Source organism: Suillus plorans, assembly GCF_016647745.1.
Source record: "Suillus plorans strain S12 chromosome Unknown HD556scaffold_20, whole genome shotgun sequence".
NCBI lineage: Eukaryota > Fungi > Basidiomycota > Agaricomycetes > Boletales > Suillaceae > Suillus > Suillus plorans.
In genome coordinates, this window is record NW_024537404.1 from 59,642 (window position 1) to 81,816 (window position 22,175).

A 22,175-nucleotide genomic window follows, 5' to 3' on the forward strand; every position below is an offset into this window, starting at 1 on the left:
GAGTTTCTTGGTATCCAGTAACCTAAGTACAGGCAACGTAATCCTCAATGGAACCGGCCAGATTTCGTTTCTGTGCGTCCCACCACTTCGCTATTTTTCTGCTGTTCTATTTTCTTTCGCATGATACCTGACTGACAGTATTTCTGCCCAGATTCCAAATGGCGCAGCTCATCGATCCCGATATGCCCAGTAGTGCTGCAGCACGAACAGGATTTGATGGCCTCCCTTACGAACTGGTCTTTTCGGACGAGTTCAATACAGCCAACCGCACTTTCTGGCCTGGGGATGATCCCTTCTGGGAAGCCGTAAACATCAGGCATGGGAGTACTGGCGATCAGGGGTGGTATGGCCCCGCCCAGATAACAACAAGGGGTGGGTACCTCAGCATCGTCATAGACCAGATGCCTAAGAATGACTTGCCTTATCGGAGTGGTATGCTACAAAGTTGGAACAAGTTTTGCTTTACGGGCGGCTATATTGACTGCGGCGTTGAGCATGCCTCTCAGCAGGAGTAGTCCGGGATGTGTAGTACTAATTAATGGATTGATTTAGTGGTCGGATGCATGGGCGATGGGTAATCTTACACGCCCGGGATGCGGCGCGACTACAGGCGGCGTATGGCCTTACTCGTGAGTTCAATTGTTTGAACACCGACCCAGGTACTTACTCTACTTCAGCTATGACTTGTGATGTTGGGACTTTCCCCAACCAGGCAGAGCGGGATGGTTCTGGGCCAGCTGCCGCTCTCCAGTCAAATGCCTTGAAGACCAAGTACAATTATGAACTATCATGGTTGCCGGGACAACGCCTCTCGGAAGTCATACCTGACTTCTTCTCCAGCATTTGTTTTTGTATCTGCCCCTCCTTACGGGCGCATATACCCACTATTCACGCCCAACATTGGACACGCACACCACTAGCGCTCTATCCAGGTCATGCACCTGCCCCAGGAGAAGATCATCCCGGGCCATCCGTAAATGTTGGCCGCGGCGCTCCTGAAATCGATATTCTCGAGGTCGAGCATAATAAGGTGGGCTCGGGATAGGTCGTCTCGCAGTCCGGCCAGTTTGCACCCTTCTCGCACGATTACACCTATCTCAATGACACCCAGGATGCGTGGTTTATCAACACACCTAGTATCACAGATGTGAATCCTTTCTTGGGAGTGCCGTGTGAGCGGTATTTTCATTGCGATTTGTGGTCTCCACATCGCATGGCTGGCTGTTGTTTCCTTTGGGACTAACATCTCTTCTGCCACCAGTCAACAAGCAGTATCTGCCTTAACGCTTCTTCCCGACGATATTTTCCAAGAATCTGGCGCGCAGTTCACGACTTTTGGCAAGCAGTATTGCGAAATAAACCTCCTGGTTATCTGACATTTTTTCAGGCTTCGAGTGTCGGTCGGATTCCTCAAATCCTGCAGATGGATATATCACATGGCAGACCGCCGGCGTTGAGTCCGCACGTGTTGGCGCCGCAGCACTTAGTCCAGATCCGTTACCAGATGGCACAGACGTGTCGCAGCGACTGATCTCCGTAGAGCCAATGGTCTGTCTTCGTCTTTCCCCGCGTCATTCTGCCTGGCGCATCCATTCTACTAGTCCATTATCCTCAACTTGGGGTATGTCACGTGTGTTCAGTTTTCTTCCTCGCAGAAATACTTACTGACGTTCCTTCCAGCGGGTTGGCAGACAGTACACCTAAGCGCGATGATCTTCCCTGCTGGGATGCTTGTTGACTACGTTCGTGCGTATGGCGAGGGCAGACGAATGTTGGGTGCAGCCCGGCAAACTACCCTACAGATGGCTATATCAACCGACATATGGATTCGTATGAGTTCGTAAAATTTTTCGAAGATGGTACTGACGGATACCGCCACCAGATCCCAACCTCACGTCATGGAATTATTTAATACCGCAAAACAGCTTGGTGCGTCGTCCTTGAGTTTTGACTGATGTGGTAGTTTGCATTCCTTATAGTATTCTGGCGGGTGCTAAGCTAGCTCGAGCTGTTTTCCGATTCATCCCCCTGATCCAGCAGGAGTTATATTGAGCCAACGTTATCTCGTCATGTATTACTCATACTGACCGGGAACGATTTCACAGCTCATATATCTTAGCTTTTCATCTCGCATATGATCTCGTTGATGAGACAGCGCAACAGCTGTCGGCAGCTCTGATCACGGAGCCTGACCAAATGCTGACGCGTGCAGAATTAGGCCCCTTCTCATCAAACTAGTAATCTTGTCGTGGAGAAATTTGTAGATGATTATACTATAGGCTATGTGCGTCGTGTTGTCTTCATATGTGTGTATGTGAACGTATGACTGCGTGTGTGTCGTCTGTGTGTGTGGAATAGTTGAACGAATCCAGCGCGATACAGTGACACTTTTGTTGATGACACATAGTGCAAGGGAGAGCAAATACAACTTTGCCGTGCTCGCAGGCGCTGCACTGAATACGACCATAGTAACACGGTGGTGGAGCAGGGACTCACTGCACCATCTAGCCTGGGTTCCTCAAACTCGGAGCTCCCTGATCGTTGTTGAACAAGGTCAACTTTCAACCGCTCATAGGATATGGGAACGTCAAATTTAGAATACTTTGTACCATCGCCACATCTCTTCCTGTCTTGGTCTACGAGTGATGTTGTTGGACACCAATTAGTGATTGAGGTCCAGCTTGTAACGATGGCATTGATGCTGAATATTTAATGTTACATATGTAATTGGAGCGAGGAGAATATCACTGTATGCTGTTGCTGAGCTGAACCCAGGCGTCTGTACGCGTAAATAAGTCGAGAAATTCGAGGTCATCTAATTCAAATTTCTCCGCCATGATCAGCCCACCGACTCCTGCCTGCCGTCGCATCTTGTATCCAAGGGTTTCTCGACGATAGGCGTCTGCTTTAAGCAACTGTAAACAATCCATCACCAACTCCCACATACGTTGGTCCGCGGTGAAGGATTCGTACTGCAAAAAGTTTGTCTGAAAGAATGACTTCTTCTCACCACATGTCTCGGCATCTACGGTTGCCCATTCCTCGAAAGGGCGAGATTTCCTTAATAATAGTTGCCCATCCTTGTAACGCAAGGAGACCCAGACGAGAACCCACATGAATGACTCGAGATCATGGCGGTACAAATGTTTGACTTCGCCTCGTTGACCCTTTTTGCTGAGAAGATCAAGTGCCATGAACGGTATTGTCCCCGTGCGCTCGTTGCCCTGAGGACCTAGCGCAGTCGCCAACGAGGATAGATCGTAATCGTTTAAGACGCCCATCAAGACAGTTCCGTTCCGGTACCACATCATGTTGCCAGGGCTGACATCTCAGTGGTAGACTCCTGCTTGCCAGAGAGCATAATGACCTACAAAGCACATCATTTCAACCAATGGAGAGAGGCAGATACAATGAGCCACATACACATGATGCATTGCCGCCACGCGTCGAAGAACTCTGTGCCTTTGAGCTCCGTAATGGGCTTGAGCTTGCGGAATACAAGGATGTAGAGCACACGACTACCCTTCGCCGGTTCTGAAACACCGAGCGCTTCTCTGATTTTGAACGTAGGATCCTTGAATTTGTGGTGCCATAGTAGGTGAGGAACATGGCCCTTCACGGCATCTTGCTCTTCCGCAATCTCGTAGACCTTCTTTAAAATGTCTGGCTCGCTAGTGCGTTGCTCCTCCGCCCAAAAGACTTTGGCCACCATGCCATATTTCGCGATCTCTGGGTTGTCCTTGGAGAGTTTTGCGCTAGTGACAGGAAACACATTAGTGGCGCGTCCCTTGAGTCCGTAGTGCGCCACCCTGTCTTTGTGACTCGTATGAAGCTCGAGATCTACGCCATCAATTATGAGTTTGTGAGAATCATTCTTCTCATCGTGCTTGAAGTCCATGTTTCGACCCCAATGGACAAGGCTGAATCGTTGGAACGCATATAACAACACCATGAATCGTGGGAGGTCTTGGATGAAGTTGATACCGGAGCACTGAATAGTCCCCTGTCGATCATAATGCCAGACCCAGACCATCTCATCTATAAAGACGATGATAAGAGCATAACCAATATGAAGAGACCAAATAACACACCGACGACGACGAGATTGACAAGATGTTTGACAGCAACATTGGCAGCAAACATTTCGGCAGCGTATAGCCCTGTTTGGACAGTCACATCTAGTTTGGGTTCCGGGTCGGGTTCCGTGTCGTCGCCAGTCTTGGCGCGCTTGCTGGCGGATTCCAAAGTTTCGGCGGCCTTGCGCTTGCTGGAGTCGTTGGATGCATTTTGAGAGCTTACAGCAAGACGAGGCGAACGTCGTTTAGCTGAGCTGGTTTAGTTTGACATCTGGGCTGTAAATGCACCACTTACGTCGTTCAGCGTCGGGTACTGGCAGGGTTGCTGGGGTCTGGGCAGAGTCTGCCGCTGCAGTCGCAGGCGCGTCGGGCTCAGGAGGTTCCACGCGCCGATATTCTGGATGGGTAGGCTTATACGGTGCCACTTCATAAGAAAGGGGACACTGCGAAAGCTTTTTCGTCAGTCTCTTGAACTCGATACAAGCTAGCACATCTTTCCAAAAGAGTTGCTTTTTCGGTTTTGTGGCTGCACTGATGAGCTTGTAATCATCAGCACCCATATCGCGATTCTCTTCAGGCAAGCCAGCGAACGCGCATTTGTAAGGAAGAATGACAACGTCGGGCTTCCGTTTCGATGTGCGGTCCTGGTGATCTTGGTGAATAGGATAATCGTTCACTTGAAAAATGATGTCAAGGTTGCAGGGTGTATCAAGCATTCCCTTGACTTTGAGTCCTGCAAGGCATGTAAATGCGATGTTTGAAGCTTGAACAAAAGGCCCGTAGGATGTAGTTTCAATTCGCTCCGATGCGCTGGCAATTTATATGAGCATGATAGCACCTCAATCAGCAAAAGAGCACTCACAAGCTGTCAAGGGCTTCCTTGATGCGAGAAGGATGAAACCTATCTGAAGCTGGCGTCTTGTTGAGAACGCGTGCAACCTCCTTGAGACACTTCTGCAGGAGATCGGGTTGTTTAGCCTCGGGCTTGCGAGATACGCGCTGCAGGAATAACTGTAGCATGTCATCTACAGGGCACGTCTGAGCCTGCTCAATATCGCGCTCTATCCATGGGCGGATATTGTTGACACTTGAGTGAATGTTAGCGCCACTCAGATGGAACTTGAAAGGTGCTCTTACTTGACACCGAGCAAACCAATGTGATTACTGATAGCAGACCCCCCACGGCTGTTTGGGGTAGATTGCTGCCCTGTAGGCGCGTGAGCAGATACATTGGCGCGTGGCGGTGTCAACGATGGGGGCATGGAACGGGTGTTACGAATCGCGATATGGGATAAGGAAGTGAGTGGGTGAGCTCGTGAAGTTGGGAGGACGGGGTGGAGAAAAAATAACGATACTGAGTCACGGTGGAGACATTGACGCGGTTTGTACGCAGAAACAACAGAGTTGACTTAAAATGACACTATATTTGGAAATTCGTGCCTGATTATAGCCGCGTTTAGGTCTCGAGATTCTGCATTTACAGTAATCAATATTCGACTGAGTGAACACATGAGGTAGGTAGCGATTATCGGGCTTATCATCCAGCATTCACAAATACCGATTTGTGACTGGCACGCTACCGCCCGGCCTACGGCTGCTGTGGAACAGTAGGTGGGGAGTTCAGGAGGGACGAAAGAGCACTACTAGTACAAAATCGCGGCAACCTAACTCACTTGTTACTGCGACACCCAAGCACATCTTCTCGCGAAACACAAGACGCCTGAGATGTTATCCGAGTCAATATACTGGTAGATGACGAGGAGAATAGAAGTACTCACCGCCGACCCCTTCGCGAGATCTCCGAGTGCCGACAGAGCGACCCCGTCACCCCTTCGCACAACCTTCGCATGACCATATTTTCGACGTACATACACATCATGTAATATACCAGCATAGCGGACCTAGAGTCAATACAACGTCTCGACCGACGTGCTTGTGATGCCGCAAAGATTACCCAAAAAGGTTGTCCATGGATGGCAGGGACTGTTGAGTCCTTATATTTTGGCGAGGTTACCTCCAGCCCTTGCCCAAACAGGTTGTCCATGGATGACAGGGACTGTTGAGTCCTTATATACTACGACAAGCACTATTTAGAGGTGGGAGCACGACCAGTGACGATAGTTACTGCCATAATGACACTCATCAAATTACTTTTTCTAGTGCCATCTGTACTTTTGTTCAACAATGCATACATACCTCCAACAATACCTCGTGATGAAGTCATACGCGGCGGCCCACTCTACGAGCGCATCTGTCCAGCCGTTTTCCCGGTGCTACACCGGGTAAGCACTAAATGTCCAACTTTTGTATACCTATTAATGAACATCCGGTTACAGCTGCTGGGATCGATTCCCTGCGTCGCAGAGATAGCTGCCATACTCGCAGCTTATTTTCCGCCACCTATCTCCTCAATAGTCCTCTCTAATCTGGTTCGCAGTGGACAGCTTCCGGATATGATGCTAAACAGATACTTCGTACTTGGAACAACTCTGGTCATTATCGGCGGCCTGGGGCGCATATGGTGTTTCCGGGTGATGGGGCGCCACTTCACTTTTTGGCTCAGCATATGCAAGGACCACACTCTTGTCACTATGGGTCCATACGACGTTGTGCGCCACCCTAGCTATGCAGCTAGTTGCATCATCTTATGCGGCATGTCACTCATCTATGCAAGCCCCGGTTCATTTGTGCTCTCATCTGGGTGGCTCTCCACTTACTTCGGACGTGTCATGTTCACATTGTGGGTGCTCCAACTCATATTGTCTGCAATGGTCTGCTGGAAAAGGTGTATCAAAGAAGATTCAATGCTTCGGGAGCATTTTAGAGACGAATGGGAGAGGTGGTCAAAGAGAGTACGATACAGACTTATTCCAGGTGTATTCTAGTGATTTTTCACCTCTTCATTACGTCTATCAGCGCAACTGAGTTTCACTTTTCCAACTTGAAGCTTTGCAGCTATCAACCTTTCACTCGAAACCGAGCTGGGACACAAACATCCAGTGGTATAGATCAATTTGTTCATAGCTCAACTACATGATTCTTTCTCGCCCTACATCATTTCTATCGGTTTATATTTGTTCCCCATTCCCTTTGACATAACCCCATTATCTTATATCCCGCACATGATAGTTCTGTGATTCAGTATAGATGCGGGAGCCATCCATAGAGTAAGTTCAATAGGCTTGACTGGCTGTTTGCGAGCGGAGATCTGTGTTGAAGTTGAAGGACTCCTTGACGGGGAGGTAAGCGTTGACGACGTGGGCGTTCCTGGCCTTCGCTGAAGACTTGACCACGACGCCTGTTCAACATGTTGTCGATACCACCAATGTCATTCAAATGACATTGGATCTTGACTGTGAGTGACATCAGTACCCGTTAAAAATGCGAAATGAGCGGGACGTACCGAGGTACGCCGGCTCTTGGAGACCAGGGGTAGCAAGCAAACATACAGTGTGGCAGACACCGCGGCACGTAGGAATGAGTTGTCCACCGCCACAGTAGATAGCATCAGCGTGCAACTGTGTCATCGTGTAAGAAAATGCTAATGCAAGGTGTTGTGAAGTTGTACTTACCGTGACATCAAGAATGTTGAAACGGATACCACGCATGTTTTCCTCAGCGCAGACACCCTCTTTTGTTGCCGACTAGAATGCAGCCACGCAAGAGTCTGTGATTTCGTTGAGGTACTGCACGCCCTTGGTGACATCAACGAGCAAGTTCGGGCCAGCGGTATCGGGACCGAAACACCAGATCTTCCTTGCGTCGGTGACATCCCAAGAGAAGTCATAAGCGAGGATACGAGCACGGGCTTTGTAATCGTCGTGGGAGTTAATGGATTTCTTTGGTGAGTATCTATGGTAGCACCTCATCAATCACTAGCTGCTTCAGTGTACGAGTGTCCGCCCCGCAATCGTCCATAATGATGACGTGGGCATCTTTGTCGAAGAGGTATATATGCACCTCGGGTATTAATCAATGCATCCACGAGTTACATCAAGCAAGTTCTGCAAATCCTACCGTGCTTGCATAATCAAACACCGAATAAATGCCCTGAAGAAAAACATCGCCGATGATCGTGAAATCTACAGTGAGTATGAGCAACATTGTCTTGTCCAAGATACCACAGGTTGTACGCACCCATTTCTGAGGACGCAGTAATCCTTGCTAAGCAGTCACCGGAAAGAATGTCTGGCCCGAGGTTGTATGTCTGCGCAGAGAGTTTGAAGGCACGTCTGCCGAACGTCAATGTAGGCACAGTGGAATTGATGGTATCACACGGAACTGTGCAGATGCAGGTATCGATCAAATGATAAATCAAGGAAAGAATGAGAAGCTTACTTGTCCAGTATGTATCCACGCCCTCCGTGTAGGCCGAGGCTCCAGATATGTTTGCATAGTAGGTGAGTGTGCCGGAGTGGTGGAGATCAGTATTTGTGCCTTCGATGACCATTCGCTATCTCCTGTAGTACTAGTTAGTTTGAACTCAAAGAAACTTTGTGGCAGTTTACCACTTTCGTCCAGCATTTGGAATAGTGGAGATCCCTCGAACTCTAATATTTCGCGGAATGCCAGACCAGAGAGACTGCCAGGGGAAAGACCCGTCCTCGCTGAACTCTGGCGAATATATCCATGTGGCGCCAACAGTCTGATCCTTGGCCTGACAAACCAGATTAGAAGAAAGGAAATGAACACCTGTGATAACCAACTTCGTAGCCCCCAACAAAAACGTCATCGATGTACTCCTCGCCCGCTGTCTCCCCAGCGCCGTACATCAACACGAACGGTTGGCCAGAATCTTTGGCAAACGAAGATGCAGCAGGGTCGTGCTATGTATGGCCAGCACAACTAACACTGCATTCGGTAGATGGAAGGACTGCGCGAATATTGCTGTCAGCACGGAGATGAAGGAATATATTTCTGAGACTTACATAGGTCTGAGCTGCCAGTATTGAACACCACCTCAGAATGTCAGTGTTATACGTATCGCATTGCAGAGTAAATCAAACGAACCTGTAAATGTTTTGGGGGGCGTGCCCACGTCGATCTCGCCGTACTAGAGGTCCGCATTGTAGTTGACAAGGGGTACATTTCCATTCTGATTTGCAACTGAGTGAAAGGCGACAGAGCGATTACAAAATGCGGAATGTCCAACAGTGGGAAGACAGACGCTTACCTCACGTATGTAGTCTGGTGTCTTCTTATACACATCCTGAACGATTTCTAATTCATGATGTGGAAGAGAATCGGTGTTCCAGACGCACCTTCAAAGTTCCAGTGCCTGACGTCTGCAACCCAAGGTTTACCGCCATGTAGGTACTCTATCTCTATCTTGTTCTCGCTGTTAAACTTCGCAAACTCGGCTTCGAGGTGCATAGACAAGGGGTATGATCTTCTCCGGAGTTTGCGGAGGAACGAGGCTGGTAAGATCGATAACACGTAGATGTTATACCGAAAGTGATGAAGCGAAGAGAAGAGCCACAATCAGCGTGTGGAGTTAAATGAAGTGGGGAATGAAGTCACCGAATACTGAACTTCCCGCCCACTTTGGGAGGAATGACAGTTTTAGCTCCGACTGTTGAGACTCAATGCCGTGCAGGGAAAGGGATGGCTGACGCATTCGGCCCATTAGCACTGCAGTCTTTTCTGATGAGTGCCATCTTTACGATTCAGTCAGATGCGAGCAATCACCAAAAGAATGACCACTTGCCTTTCCACCAGCAGCCTCTGTCGTATAGTCCATCTTCTGGTAAAGCTTCCTACGTAGAATAAATCTAGATCTCAATGAAAAGTCTGAGCACGCACAATTCCTCCTCATCATGGGGTGGGACCATGTCGTCGATGCCAGGAATCAAAATGTCTCCGTTATGATCCACAAGCTTGCTCACGAGCTTGATCAAATCTGTCATGGGTTCGTGCACCGTCCTCCCAAATAACCCTGAATGCAGATCTTGACCGGGCCCAGTAATTTTGATGCTGAAATATGCAATACCACGTAACCCATACGTTAGTGCAAGGGTTCAGGTGTTCAGCCAGTAATTGTCACTCTATTTCGTGCATCAGCGCACATTTCCACACTGGCAGGCAACGATCGATCACGCACGATGCACATACAATCAACCCCATCAAACCACCTGTCCTTACCGTTCTTCACCTCCTCCTCATCCAACCTCTCACTCCCATTCTCCTCCATACCCTCAAAACAAAATCGTAAATTCGCAGGCATCGCAATTCCCAGGTTCTTATGTGCCTCTAGGACATTCAAACCAGCTCAAAATTGGGCCCTTGTCACCTGTCGAGCCACAACCGATCAAGCGACCTGAATCTTCGTCCACCACAAGCGTGAACGGATCCATCTTCCAGTCGTCCGTCTTCAGTGCCTGGTTTCTGCGGTTCAGTACTGTGCTCTTTAACACAACACATACCGCTACAAAGGACTCACAGGCTGTACGTCGTAGTGTCCATACATCAACACTGTCTTCTTCGCAGGGTCGCTCCCCAGGCGTCCGATAATGGCTGCAGCAAGCTGCAGCGTCTGCCCCTGCATCTCATGCGTGCCGAGATCTACGAGCATAGTTTCGATGCCAAGCTCATTCAACTCGCCATTCAGCCAGTTTCCCATCACAATGGCGTCCTGGCGTCGATGAGCATCGCTGCTGATACCGTACACATGGGAGTCTAAGTCTTGGATTAAGTCGGAAAGTTGATTGCTCAGATCATGGTTGCCGAATAGGCTCTACATAAGTTAGTAAGTTACGTATGTGTGCTTTGAGCGGAGCTGCAAGCTTTTCTGAAAATACTATTATTCTTCTACAGTTTTCACGATATCAAGAACCGATGATTTCTTTGATTCAGCCCAAGCACGAGTCAAGTGACACTGCTAGGCCCTCCAAGCGGCAGGTAAAATCTCATTGCTCAAGCTGTTTTACGGTTACCACTGTTAACTTTGCTTGGTAGAAGACTGAGGTTTTGACACATGTGCTGCCCTTAGGAAAGCAAAAAAACCCAGCATTTGTCCCATTGCTCGTTGTGTGTTGTAGTCACCATTCGTAACTTGGAATTGCTTGACTTACTTTGTTTTCAGTCTCCCAGCTGCAGCACTACAGAACCAGAAGCCACGTCCTCCTCGACACCTTCAGATATTGAGATAGAATGTGATAAATCTCAAGCAGACAATACTGATGTTGTCTATGACATGAACGAGGATCTCCTCAGGGTTCTTCGTCTTTTTGACTGCTGCTCTACTGAAATTTCGGAAAGACCCGCAAACAATTGTTTATCATTAGAAGGTGTGTGAATCTACACCATTCTCGACTATCTTCTCATATGTACATGAAGATATTGTCCGCCAGTGGAATCTTGTATCTGGCCCAGAAGGCATGGTGGACGACTATATCAATATCGATGAAGATTCCGCATGTGGAAGCTCCGACACAAAGGATACTAGTCACCAATATGATACGCTATGTGAAGGCAAAAAACCTAATAAGAAAAGAAGGCGATCAGGTTAGTAACGGATCTGTATATGCAGACAACGCTGACAGCCTATTATTCGCCAGTTTCGTATATTGCCGATGATCGTAAGCGAACCAAAGCTCATAGCGATCGATGCAAGAGAATCATGGATACTGTATGTTCCTGAAGTTACATTTTTTGTTCCAAGTTGACAACAGCCTTACCAGGTTATGGATCTGGACGCGGTGTCGCGACCTTTCATTTTTCTGTACATTGCAAGGTACAAATTCTGTCATACTACCAGTTGGGTCACTTGCTCATCACAGTTTTGTAGGCCGGAGTCGGTTTTGTCTAAGAGAGGAAAATCCGTAGTCCACATGTCTCCTGCATTACAGGAGGCTTTTGATTTCATGGGTAATAGCTGCCCCGTTGCTAACATTGAAGAGACCATCAAGTCATACATTGTTAAACAGACGCCTTTGAGTGTCAAGGTTCAACGGGTACAGGCAGAACTTTTGACAGAGCAGCGACGTCGCCAAGCAGCTGAAGCTCAGCTTGCATCACTTACTCAGCAGTAATAGTACTATGTTGCCTGTTTCTTCTTTCTGCGTAATAATATTCCTACTTCGTAGTACTACCGAGTCAGCTTCTATGTCCCGCTGCCACTACATACGAATCACTTTATAACTCTTGACCCATTAATATTGTGTCTAAATATCGAACATTCTTCGTCTAGGGCAGACACCGTGGCAAAGTACGTAGGTTTCTAGGGAAGGTTAAGAATTTGTCTAACAAGATCTAGATCTGCGAGTTGTCTGACAAGGATCCTCACTTTCCTGAATAAGACTCATGTGATCGTACCTATGGAAGCACTATAATTATTGGAAGGACAAATTCATTCAAAGTCCGAGTCCAAGTCATGGGCCCGCCGTATGCAGCTGGTAATAAGGCTGCCGCAGTGCGTGTCTGTTCGCAGCAACTTTGTTAAGCATTTAGGTAAAACGGTATGTTTCTCTCGGATATGCCAATATTACGAACACTTGCCCTGACCTATACTATATTCGAACAACTTTTCAACTCGCTTCGAGTAGATGAGTCCGATCTTTCAGATGGCTATACTCGAATTTATCCTCTGTCTTACTCCAGCTTCTGTAACTATGACCACTACATCCCAACCCATCGTGTTCCAGTCTCCTAATCACCCTAATTTCCACATGGTATCTAGTTCATTCACTGGTGACAACAGTGCGATGCCTTACTTTCTAGGCTTTCCAATATCATGGATAGTTGGCTCATTTGGAAGCCGCTTCTACTCTACTAGTAATTGTTCCCCTGGTCAACTTCTCGGACCACTGCTGGAGTCAGTTCGTGCTTCACTTACACGTGTCAATGTGCTGATATAGTAGTCTATGTACCAGTCCTAACGAATTCAAGTGTGCCACGTTGTCGTCATCTATTGGCAGTGACCGCGGTTCAATTCCGAACACTCTCGGTGCCTTCAGCAAGGACGACGAATTGGTGGGTTGTGACCTTCATATTTTGTGCTAATCTCTCATAATTGCACTATTGCAGTATCGCAACTACACATGTTGTGGTATGCAGTCAGATGACCTATATGCTTTGCTACAGCATTTCAAAGAGGTCCACCGTGACGTTGTCATCCTGGACCCGTTCGGTCACCCTCAGTTCCCAGTTGTCCCTCCTTTGCCTCGGTCTATTTGTAACACAACTGCGTCTTACTTCTCAGACCATCATCAACACCCTTCGTCTTACAATCAAGGTGGCTTCGCCCCGGATGGCATGGGACTTGATGTCGATCAGGGTAGTACACCTTTGTCAAATGTACCAACACCCCCTGACACCCCCCTCGCTGCCCCACTGTCGTCACATCCTAGTCATTCGTTTAACCACTTTGATCAGTCGAATCCTGCCTCTCCGCATATTCCTATGTCGGGATTTGATATGACAACTGTGCTCCCTTCCCGCTCTGCTCACGGTTCAGCAAAGTTCCCACCGTCTCGAAACGGTCTCCCAAGTATGGTAAAAGCCCCTGATGTGTTTGATGGTTATGCGGGCTCCAACTGCTCATCCTTAATGCTTGGCGCTGTTCCTTCCCCACCTGCCAGCGATAATCTTCATGCACCTGTCACACCTGTCAGTGAACTGGGTAGTCCCTACAGCTGCCTTCCCCCTGCGGCAGTATTCTCCACAAGAAACACTCCTGCCAACACCCCTTCAGCCTCTCATGTTCCGTCTTCGGCAAGCACCTTGCGCCACTCTGCACCCTCCACGGCTACGCCATGTTCATCAGGTTCCCCTGTTTCTTTCGAAGCTTTCTCATCACAGCCACCCAATCAGCATGCCAGTACCATGCTCTCTCGCCCTGCATCGTCATTGCTATTATCGAAACCCTTCCGCTGCCCTAAGCCTCATTGCAACAAAATGTACAAACAAGCCAATGGGCTCAAATATCACATGACTCGCGGCAGCTGTAACTTTGGGCCGCCTAAGGATCTCGAGCAAGTACAGGCACTACTGGCTAGCAAGCAGTCTGCCCGTGAGGCTGCTGGGCAGGAAGATCAGGGTATCACCGAGGATGAGATGCGAGAAGTAGAATGGGAAGTAGAATGCAGGCTTAGGCCCTTTGCTTGTGGTGTCAGTGATTGTCCGCGCCGATACAAGAACGTGAGTGGTTTGCGGTATCACTACCAGCACTCAGGTGACCACAGTGCAATTGACTTAGCCCTCCTGGCCAGTGGGCAAGATTTAAAGGGCATTTTTGTAAATAGATTAGAGTCTTTTAGTGCTTAGGTTGATCTGTTGCACTTTTATTTCTGCCTGGTCTGAAGGCGAAACATTTGTATATTTCATATATATATGCGGAGAGAATGTCAGTGTTCAACGCTGTGATCAGCTCCAGTGGAGTTCAGGTGGAGCGCACACATGCGAATTGGTTCTGCGGGATCAGACGTTTCGTACTTACATATGTTAGATATATACTATTTGCACCTGGCAGAAGTCTAAGTAAGTAATACAACAAATTCCTCTGCCCTCAGAACGTGTTTGTGCCTGGGCTGTCATCAGTTCTGGTAAGAAAACGTCATGTCTGGTTGGAGAGACATTAACATCTGCGTAGGAATGACGATTACTTGCATAAAGCCAATATCCCGGTCGACCGCAGCATAATTGATGATCTAATCACCCAACCTGGTTCTAGAGTTTAAAATCTCAATATATAATGAATCCATAAGTTGCACGTGTCAAATAATGTATGCAAGTACTATGGTACAAATGCTGCTCGATGAAACAAACGACGGGGTAAGAATAGTAGAGACGTCAAATTGAAGGCCAGAGTAGGGCCGATATGCTAGGTGGTGTGTGGTTGGGCATTGGCCTGCGACCAAATCCTGTCAACTAGTTCTTCGCGCGAAAGTCAGATCCGCGCAGGGGTGACGCTTGCAGGGGCGTGCCCGAAGAGGAAAGGCCCATAGATCCTTGTGTGCACAAGATGCAACAGACTCGCCTTACATTTAACCTCTATTTGGCAGGCGGCGGGCTTCTTCCCATGTTGCATAATAAATCTGGAGCAAACTTGAATATGCTGACGGATAACGAAAGCCAACGACACAAAAAAAAGGTAATACATGATTTCACCCCCAGAACCATATCCGCGCAGCTCTTAGCATTGCATTTTTATCAACTGCGATACCCTTTCCTTCGTGTGGCGAGGGGTGAATATGCACGGGAATACAGGGTGCCTGCATCGGGTGGCTCAGATAAAATACAGGGATTCTCGAAGATGACTCACGTCGTTAAGCCTGCCGTCCATTTCACTCCTTCAGCATCAGGCCCGACATTCCATCCTGGCGCACGTTCCAACCGGAAAACAGTTAGAATATTCACAACTGCGACGAATAAAGAAGCATCGGCGACCGTCCAACGCTGTTGAAAGGTGAGGCAAACCCGTCTATCCGCAAAACTCCAAACTTCGTACCAAATACGCCTTCCAAATCCAAAAACAAAGGAAATATCATCACTGGCAGGGCCATGTGTTGACGGCTCTTCGACAGCAACTTTTGACATGTGACGCTCGGGTATGAACCTCGTTGGGTTAGGATATTTATCTGGATTGCGTGCCATAAACCTTGCATAAGAAGAAATGATTATGTCTGATCTTTGTTCACTTGATATGATGAATCACCATGCATTGGGTACTACAGTAGCCCCTTAAGAAACAGTTTTAGAAGAGGGATAGGTCTCTCAGTCCATAGACTGACCTTTTGGAATATAGTAGCCTTCGTAGATGTCGTCATTTACCGTGGCATGTGCAACGCCTAAATCCACAATCAGTGACCATGCTAACCGGAATTCGACGAGTCAAGAGTGCTGACCCAGGGGGGCGACAGGGAACCACCTTAGCGTCTCCAGTATGACGGCATTGATGAAGGGCATGGAAGCGCGATCATTCCAGTCGGGCAATCTTTCGAGAGTTTCCTCAAGGACGGAATCAATCTCTGCTTGCGCACGCGTTTGCACCTCGGGATATAGAACCATCGCGAGCAGGAAGATGTATGAAGTGGACGTCGTCTGGGCCTTTGGTCAGCATACAAATAAAATAGAAATCGCGTCAAAGTATACAGTTCCTGAGGCAGCTAAGAGCACGGAGAAAATGAGTAGAGATATAATGACCATTACAGATTTGTCACGAACCAGCATAACCAGTTGCACTGGATTCCTTAATCCCTTTCTCAAGAACAGCGGCCTTCCCTTCATCTTGTGTTTTAACTGGTATACGTTTCAATGCATCCGACGCCACGGATGGTGCAGCCGTCCCCGCGGCCTGAGAATCATCATGAGTCTCATCTAAATAATACTCCGATCAAAAGGCACTTGAAACTTGCCATGTTGTTCTTCACATGTTCAAAGGGCATGTCCACAATCATGGGAGTGAGGGTTCTCTGAACTATAGCATCCCTTACCAAGCTCGCTCCAGGGAGCCAAGGAGGACGTTTTTCCACTGTGAGTGCATTAGAATATAACTGCAGCTGATCGAAGTTATACGCACTTATGGGGAACTGTGTTACAACAGCTGCGACCTCGGGCCTGAATACTTTTACATCTATCTCAAGTGAGCGTTCAACGAGCGCAAGGAAGGGATCATCAACGGGCGCTATAGCATAATCATACATGATTGACATGATGATAGATGTGCTGAAGCTGCATAGAAAGTATGGTTCAGCCACGCAATACATGAAAGGAGAGATTACTAACGTGTGAAGATGGGTTCCATACACCTCCGGAGAGGTTAGTAGGTTTACAATATTAAACTGCGAGTATTGCGCATTTGAATCGGACGGAAGGATGACATTGCTCTTAAATGTAATGCTTCATGGAGGATTCGCCTGTCTGTAAAGAAATGATAAGTGCGATGAGAGAGCTCGAAGGGACAATATACTAACGAAGTTTCGACTTGTCTGAGTAGGGTAGAAAAGTAGAGGAGTAGTCATGACCAAAACTAGGACTCGTTTGCCAATAGGAACATCAACGATAGAAGGGCCTCACAAGACAAGAAGGTGCACAAGCCCTGGGGGTCTCGTGGAATAGTTATATGAACGACGGTCGAGCAAGTCATGCGCAACTCTTTCGGAGTTGATGATCACGATATCCTGACTAAAGAGTCGGGAGTAAACGATTTCCCCTGCGTCACGATTCAGCACATACAGATCCACATGCCGGAGGTTCCACGCACCATACTCGGTTCCCCATCTTGCGTATGCTAACCATGGATGATCTATGGGCCTTTCCTTCGGGCGCGCCCATGCAAGCGTCACCCCGTCACCCTAGTACTATGTCAGTCCTGCGGATGCACCATGCGTGCAAAAGTCCGGTAGACAGGATCATACTTGAGGGGATATCTCATCGAGGTTCGAAATTGCATCTCTAAGCGCCATCAGGGCCTTGTGAAGGACGGCTTTGGCGCGCTCAGGTATTTCGAGCCGGGTAAGAGAAAACCAGAGCTCGGCGGAAAGAAGCATCACCTCCGTGGTGCGGGAGAGTAATATACGTGCGGCTGTCGCTGATTCTTCAAGATTGACAGTTTCGTTTCGTAGCCGAACGGAGTTGGGGATGCTGGAAAGAATATCAGCAAAAATGCAGAGGGTACCACGAAGGGCTTACGTACATATAATCTTGCTGCCTCCGGCCATACATCCTGGACACTGCTTGCAACCCGCTTGTATGAGTTCACCTGCAGCATACAGCCAGCGTGTTCTTCCAGACATGCAGCTGCAATCTAACCAGGGGCGTGTTTAGGATTTGACTTGACGAGAAAGTCAAAAAGAATGCGGGCGCGCTTGATATCGCCGATTTCGGCTTCAGTCTTGAGAACGACGCTATTGAGTGACGTGAGGTGCCCTTGGGATTGACGTAGGTAGCAAAGCCAGAACCAGTCGATGTCTCGGAAGTCTATGAGATAATGAATATGGCATTAAGAACATTATGTCAAGTAGAGACATACTTGATCGTATTTACACTAAAGGACGAAATGACAAGAAAAGACCCACCCTACTTGGCAAAACACTTTCGGACCCATGCAGAAGCAGTCCCCAATGTGACAGACGTGGATGTATTGACGTGAACGACGGCCGAAAACAATTGGGAGTGAGACTAACACCAGGATCCGCATGAGTGCACGAGAGTCAAGATGCGGAGGGGGCAAAGAAAGTGCCGTGAGGCTGTGGGCCATTGAAGGAGACGTGTGGGGACCGAAATTCTTCGTGTAGGTAGTCCCTAGGCATGAAAAGGGTCAGTTTGCAGCAGCTAGACGCCAGGGAAAAAGGTCACCTAAGTCACCTTCTCCCTGTAACTGACCCAGGATGAAGATCAGGCCATAACAGACGGATGAGTGGTGCGGTCAGAGAGATGAGTGGTGCGGGGAGTGTATTAGAGTGCCTAGTGTGAGATTTGAACATATTGGTACGAGAAACGAACGTGAAAAAAGGATACGAGCTCACCTACCCTCCTCCTGGAAAGCCAACAAGAACAAAGGTCGGGCCATAAGTTGAGAATCAAAGATGCGGGCGGCAAGATTTTTTGCGCGGGGACATCACATGGCACTGTAGATTAGGATGATAGATAGTTGAGGTCAGAGAGTGCGTTGAAAAAAAGTTATGAGCTTACCTGTGCCTCCTCCCAGTAAGGCCACCAAGAACAAAGTTCGGGCCATAACTTGGGAAGAAAACATGCGGGCGGCGCGATTTTTCGCGCGGGATCATCGTTGTGTGCGACTTGACAAGTCCAGAACATGTTGAGGTGCCTGGAGGTCGTGGCGAATGGAGAGCAGGCCAGTAAGAAGTCGAGAAGGAGTGGGAAAAGGAAACTTTTGGCGCATGGTACTACACAAGACAACCTTGATTATTTTGATCCGGGTTTTCGTGCGGGGAGTGCAGAATTTCGAGGACTACAAGATGAGATAGATGTGTCTGTACAAATTGTGGAAGGAAGGGGGCGAAAAAAATCGATTTTGTGTCCGTGGAGCAATGGACCAGTGATAGTATCGTCTCCAGGACAGCCGTCTGGTTGGCTAGATCGAGTGCTGAGGTACACTCGTCAAAAATGAGGATCTTGGCAGGTCGTCCAAGCGTGCGTGCGACTTGCAAACGCTGAGCTTCAAGTTGGCCACCAGAGATGAGAGACACGTTCTCGCTGATGAGCGTGTAGGATCATCCTGCAGGAGTGTGGAGAGGTCAAGAACGGCAGGTGCACGAATGAGGCTCGCCAGCTGCACGAGGACGTTGAACCAGGGTGTATGGATAGTATAGTAGGCCAGTGAATGACGCGAAACCTTCGTCCAGTCCTCACGACCTGCCCTCTTCAACCGGAGATATCGAGTGAGGGTGGTTGAATACTGCAGCCGCAAGGCGGAAATGCATATCGAAGCCAAACCGTGCGCAGAGCTTAAGTGAGACTGATTGGATGGAAATCTCAGGGTAGTGTGAGATGGGGAGAGCGAGTGTGAACGCGAAGATGGATGATGACAAGATTGTGACGCTGAGCTTCGAGTTGGAACCAAGTGTACGAGGTGAGAAGAACAGATGAATAGTATAGGTCGAGTAGTATGGAGCCGGGAGATGAACGAAGTAGTGTGGGAGCGAGCTGTAGGTGCGTAGAGTAAGGTGACAAACGTTTGAAGTCAGCCGGTGCAATGGAAAAAAAGGTATGGATGACTTACCTCCTCCTCCCCCTCTATATCCGGATGGTGAACAAATTTAGCGAGGTCGAGCGTTTGTTGCGGGTGGTATGTGATTCTAATTTTGCCGAAATTAACCGGGTAATCACTTTTTTGATTACGTTTATACCTTAGTACTGCCGCCTACATCTTTGGCTAAATATTTACAGCCGTGCAATATATGTCAGCCTTCCTGGCCAAGTGCGCAGACTCGACAGAAGTGACGTCTGCAGACAAATTGGCAACAGCGATGCGAAAGATGGTGCGTATTCACGGAAGTCTGGTAGGGGATCGTCAGGTATAAAGAATGGAATGTTTGCCATTCACTCGTGTCAGTGCGCTTATCCTCTTCATCGGCCTTGCGTGTCGATGCCTGGACCGCTCGATTGCCTACAAATCTGCGCACCACACCCTCCACAGCTCGCTCTCACCTCTCCTGGCATGCTACCTGCATTAGCACGTTCCGCGGCGTGAAGTGGTAGCTCGTCTCCCTTGAAAGGCGCGTTGAGTAGCACTATTAACCGGACTTTTTCACGCATGGTGCATCCGCAGGACTGACATGGTACTAGGTGTGCACCTGATAGCGCGCCGCCCTAGGGTGACCCGCCCTCCCTGACTCACAATATTAGGATAATAGCGTGGGCCAGCGGGGAAGAATGAAAACGAGAATGAAAGGAAAGGTGATGTAAATGTATGTGTGCCTTAATACCCATCCCCTCTGCACTCCCGTTGTCGCTCCTGTTACCACTCCCTCCCCTCACAAACGCCTCCGCATCTAACTCACCCTCGTCCGAATCTACGTCTATCAGATCCATCAACTCTTCGGCGAGATCTGCATCATCACGGGGTGGATGAGTTTGGGCGGTTGGGTACGGGTGTGATTGACATTGTGGATTTGATTGTGTTTGGGATTGGGATTGAGCATGGATGACATGTCACGCAGTCCGTATCCTAGCGTGCGGACCCCTCGCATCGCCCTCTACCTCCGTCTCAGCTCCATCTCTTACCATGTGAGGCACCAGCTTATCCTTCTCCCCACCACCTCTATCGAGCTCGTCATCGTCATCTTCTTCAGGTGACGAAACAGCCTCGGCTTCGAGCTCAAGTTCAGGTTCGATCTCAACTTCGACGTCTTGAGATCTGCGAATGTGCGACAGAGGGGACAGCTGAGTGCGAAAGTGTGAGCTTCGAGGAGAAGGCGAATGCATTTATAGTGGAATACGTGACTGCAGGGGGCTATGAATGAGGCTTGGCGGATTGTTACTGCGAAGAGGCCTGTGCGTTATATTAGCGTGTGAGATAGCGTGCGGTGGTACGGGGAGATAAGGAAGGAGGGAAGGAAGGAAGGAAGGAAGGAAGGAAGGAAGGAAGGAAGGAAGGAAGGAAGGAAGGAAGGAAGGAAGGGAGAGAATAGACGCACAGATACAACGATCGGGGACGTTAGTCTTTGGCATTCATTTTTTGCCATGAGCGATTGCGCTTTGTGGTTGGCTGTGGGGGTCTGCGGAGAGGGAGCGGAGTTGTGAGAGGGCGTTTGTGCTAGAACACAGATCAACATCAACTGAGATACATGAATCGATAGGGGAAAACTCACTTGAAAGCATTAGGAGCGGCCTGCCACTCCCTCCCTACCTCGACCCTAATCTTTACAGACTTATAAATATCTTCGGTTCCTAGGAACGTGCCTGAAGAAAATTTCGTATCTTTGATATAGAATTTGCCATTGTCAGCCCAGATCTCAGCGTGGGCACGAGACGACTTTGCTCTTGAAGGCGAGTTTGTTCGTGTTTAGAGCATTTACTGCTGCGAGACCTATTCCTGAGCGATCTGTGAAGTGGCCGATGTGGAGGGGGATGTCATTGTCCTTGAGGTCGCGGGTTATGGGTTCGAAGCGGAGTGTGCGGCGAGAGTCGAGGTGGGGAACTAAGCGGATACGGTGGGTTTGGTTATTGTTATTGGAGAACATTGTTGCTCGGTGGAGGGTCTGTGGAGCGGGCATTGTTGGTTGGTTGTTGACGGTGTCGGCTGACCGTCTGCAACGTAGAACGTTTGAGATTGGACCAAGGCTTGCGGTGTTACTATTTGAAGATGAGTTTATTTGAGGTACAAAACTTCGTCGTCTTATTGTTGACGGGATTGTTGGAGAGGGCGGGGAATCTGCTGGTGATGGTTGTTGTTGCGAAGTAGAAGTTCCTCTTGGGCGTCGAAGAAAGGATCCTAAAACGGTCGCTGTGGTCCCCACTGCGGTGCAACAATAACTGGAGAATCAGGGCAGCTAATCGCATCCCAAAGTGAGAGCAATAAACAGACCTTGCATAGTCATTCACCTCCTCATAGGCAAGTGCTAACTGCGTGCAGGCGTATGAGTGAAGTGCATGAAGAGATGGTAGATGAATATCTGCGGAGAGACGAGATTAGGA

General features: G+C 48.6%; 12 protein-coding genes across 12 annotated transcripts; 4 read left to right on the top strand and 8 right to left on the bottom strand.

Moving 5' to 3' along the window:
* Positions 1-158: 158 nt before the first annotated feature.
* On the top strand, positions 159-1,944 carry HD556DRAFT_1471167 (glycoside hydrolase family 16 protein; the record flags this gene model as incomplete). The annotated part of the gene is made up of 7 exons (XM_041308435.1): positions 159-511; positions 553-629; positions 678-1,030; positions 1,112-1,172; positions 1,388-1,621; positions 1,681-1,830; positions 1,883-1,944. The coding sequence occupies 7 exons, from the start codon at positions 159-161 to the stop codon at positions 1,942-1,944; spliced, it is 1,290 nt and encodes a 429-aa protein (XP_041161597.1).
* An 800-nt stretch (positions 1,945-2,744) lies between these two features.
* HD556DRAFT_1234849 (uncharacterized protein) lies at positions 2,745-4,063 on the bottom strand (the record flags this gene model as incomplete). Its single annotated transcript, XM_041297694.1, has 2 exons — positions 2,745-3,321; positions 3,390-4,063. Coding segments are annotated over 2 exons (1,251 nt in total), but the record flags the coding sequence as incomplete, so codon positions are not given.
* A 2,145-nt stretch (positions 4,064-6,208) lies between these two features.
* HD556DRAFT_1234879 (uncharacterized protein) lies at positions 6,209-6,961 on the top strand (the record flags this gene model as incomplete). The annotated part of the gene is made up of 2 exons (XM_041297698.1): positions 6,209-6,358; positions 6,413-6,961. 2 exons carry the CDS (start codon positions 6,209-6,211, stop codon positions 6,959-6,961), a joined length of 699 nt encoding a protein of 232 aa, XP_041161599.1.
* A 253-nt stretch (positions 6,962-7,214) lies between these two features.
* Positions 7,215-8,526, bottom strand: HD556DRAFT_1441777 (ribosomal protein S5 domain 2-type protein; the record flags this gene model as incomplete). Its single annotated transcript, XM_041306353.1, has 7 exons — positions 7,215-7,429; positions 7,480-7,594; positions 7,649-7,720; positions 7,769-7,915; positions 8,094-8,158; positions 8,214-8,357; positions 8,415-8,526. 7 exons carry the CDS (start codon positions 8,524-8,526, stop codon positions 7,215-7,217), a joined length of 870 nt encoding a protein of 289 aa, XP_041161600.1.
* Positions 8,527-8,580: 54 nt separating this feature from the next.
* HD556DRAFT_1441778 (uncharacterized protein) lies at positions 8,581-9,385 on the bottom strand (the record flags this gene model as incomplete). The annotated part of the gene is made up of 7 exons (XM_041306354.1): positions 8,581-8,733; positions 8,783-8,871; positions 8,927-8,949; positions 9,005-9,015; positions 9,087-9,182; positions 9,250-9,285; positions 9,338-9,385. 7 exons carry the CDS (start codon positions 9,383-9,385, stop codon positions 8,581-8,583), a joined length of 456 nt encoding a protein of 151 aa, XP_041161601.1.
* Positions 9,386-9,596: 211 nt separating this feature from the next.
* On the bottom strand, positions 9,597-10,736 carry HD556DRAFT_1361808 (uncharacterized protein). Its single transcript, XM_041302652.1, has 5 exons — positions 10,516-10,736; positions 10,366-10,453; positions 10,184-10,343; positions 9,800-10,049; positions 9,597-9,657 (listed from the first exon to the last, which is right to left on the bottom strand). The coding sequence occupies exons 1-4, from the start codon at positions 10,693-10,695 to the stop codon at positions 9,848-9,850; spliced, it is 630 nt and encodes a 209-aa protein (XP_041161602.1). The 5' UTR covers positions 10,696-10,736; the 3' UTR covers positions 9,597-9,657; positions 9,800-9,847.
* A 174-nt stretch (positions 10,737-10,910) lies between these two features.
* HD556DRAFT_1441780 (uncharacterized protein) lies at positions 10,911-12,106 on the top strand (the record flags this gene model as incomplete). Its single annotated transcript, XM_041306355.1, has 7 exons — positions 10,911-10,973; positions 11,031-11,102; positions 11,158-11,362; positions 11,412-11,579; positions 11,633-11,703; positions 11,756-11,808; positions 11,863-12,106. The coding sequence occupies 7 exons, from the start codon at positions 10,911-10,913 to the stop codon at positions 12,104-12,106; spliced, it is 876 nt and encodes a 291-aa protein (XP_041161603.1).
* Positions 12,107-12,685: 579 nt separating this feature from the next.
* HD556DRAFT_1234822 (uncharacterized protein) lies at positions 12,686-14,339 on the top strand (the record flags this gene model as incomplete). Its single annotated transcript, XM_041297691.1, has 3 exons — positions 12,686-12,888; positions 12,947-13,046; positions 13,101-14,339. 3 exons carry the CDS (start codon positions 12,686-12,688, stop codon positions 14,337-14,339), a joined length of 1,542 nt encoding a protein of 513 aa, XP_041161604.1.
* Positions 14,340-15,129: 790 nt separating this feature from the next.
* HD556DRAFT_1361813 (cytochrome P450) lies at positions 15,130-16,708 on the bottom strand. The gene is made up of 9 exons (XM_041302653.1): positions 16,595-16,708; positions 16,565-16,567; positions 16,430-16,543; positions 16,239-16,368; positions 16,167-16,171; positions 15,920-16,115; positions 15,806-15,862; positions 15,337-15,697; positions 15,130-15,286 (listed from the first exon to the last, which is right to left on the bottom strand). Exons 3-9 carry the CDS (start codon positions 16,469-16,471, stop codon positions 15,208-15,210), a joined length of 870 nt encoding a protein of 289 aa, XP_041161605.1. The 5' UTR covers positions 16,472-16,543; positions 16,565-16,567; positions 16,595-16,708; the 3' UTR covers positions 15,130-15,207.
* Positions 16,709-17,086: 378 nt separating this feature from the next.
* On the bottom strand, positions 17,087-18,585 carry HD556DRAFT_1441783 (uncharacterized protein; the record flags this gene model as incomplete). Its single annotated transcript, XM_041306356.1, has 6 exons — positions 17,087-17,226; positions 17,278-17,368; positions 17,432-17,657; positions 17,706-17,775; positions 17,826-17,993; positions 18,546-18,585. 6 exons carry the CDS (start codon positions 18,583-18,585, stop codon positions 17,087-17,089), a joined length of 735 nt encoding a protein of 244 aa, XP_041161606.1.
* A 525-nt stretch (positions 18,586-19,110) lies between these two features.
* On the bottom strand, positions 19,111-20,294 carry HD556DRAFT_1441784 (uncharacterized protein; the record flags this gene model as incomplete). The annotated part of the gene is made up of 6 exons (XM_041306357.1): positions 19,111-19,494; positions 19,548-19,682; positions 19,759-19,864; positions 19,924-20,035; positions 20,083-20,128; positions 20,187-20,294. 6 exons carry the CDS (start codon positions 20,292-20,294, stop codon positions 19,111-19,113), a joined length of 891 nt encoding a protein of 296 aa, XP_041161607.1.
* Positions 20,295-20,569: 275 nt separating this feature from the next.
* HD556DRAFT_1471182 (uncharacterized protein) lies at positions 20,570-21,754 on the bottom strand (the record flags this gene model as incomplete). Its single annotated transcript, XM_041308436.1, has 3 exons — positions 20,570-20,734; positions 20,763-20,921; positions 21,557-21,754. 3 exons carry the CDS (start codon positions 21,752-21,754, stop codon positions 20,570-20,572), a joined length of 522 nt encoding a protein of 173 aa, XP_041161608.1.
* Between the last annotated feature and the right edge of the window lie 421 nt (positions 21,755-22,175).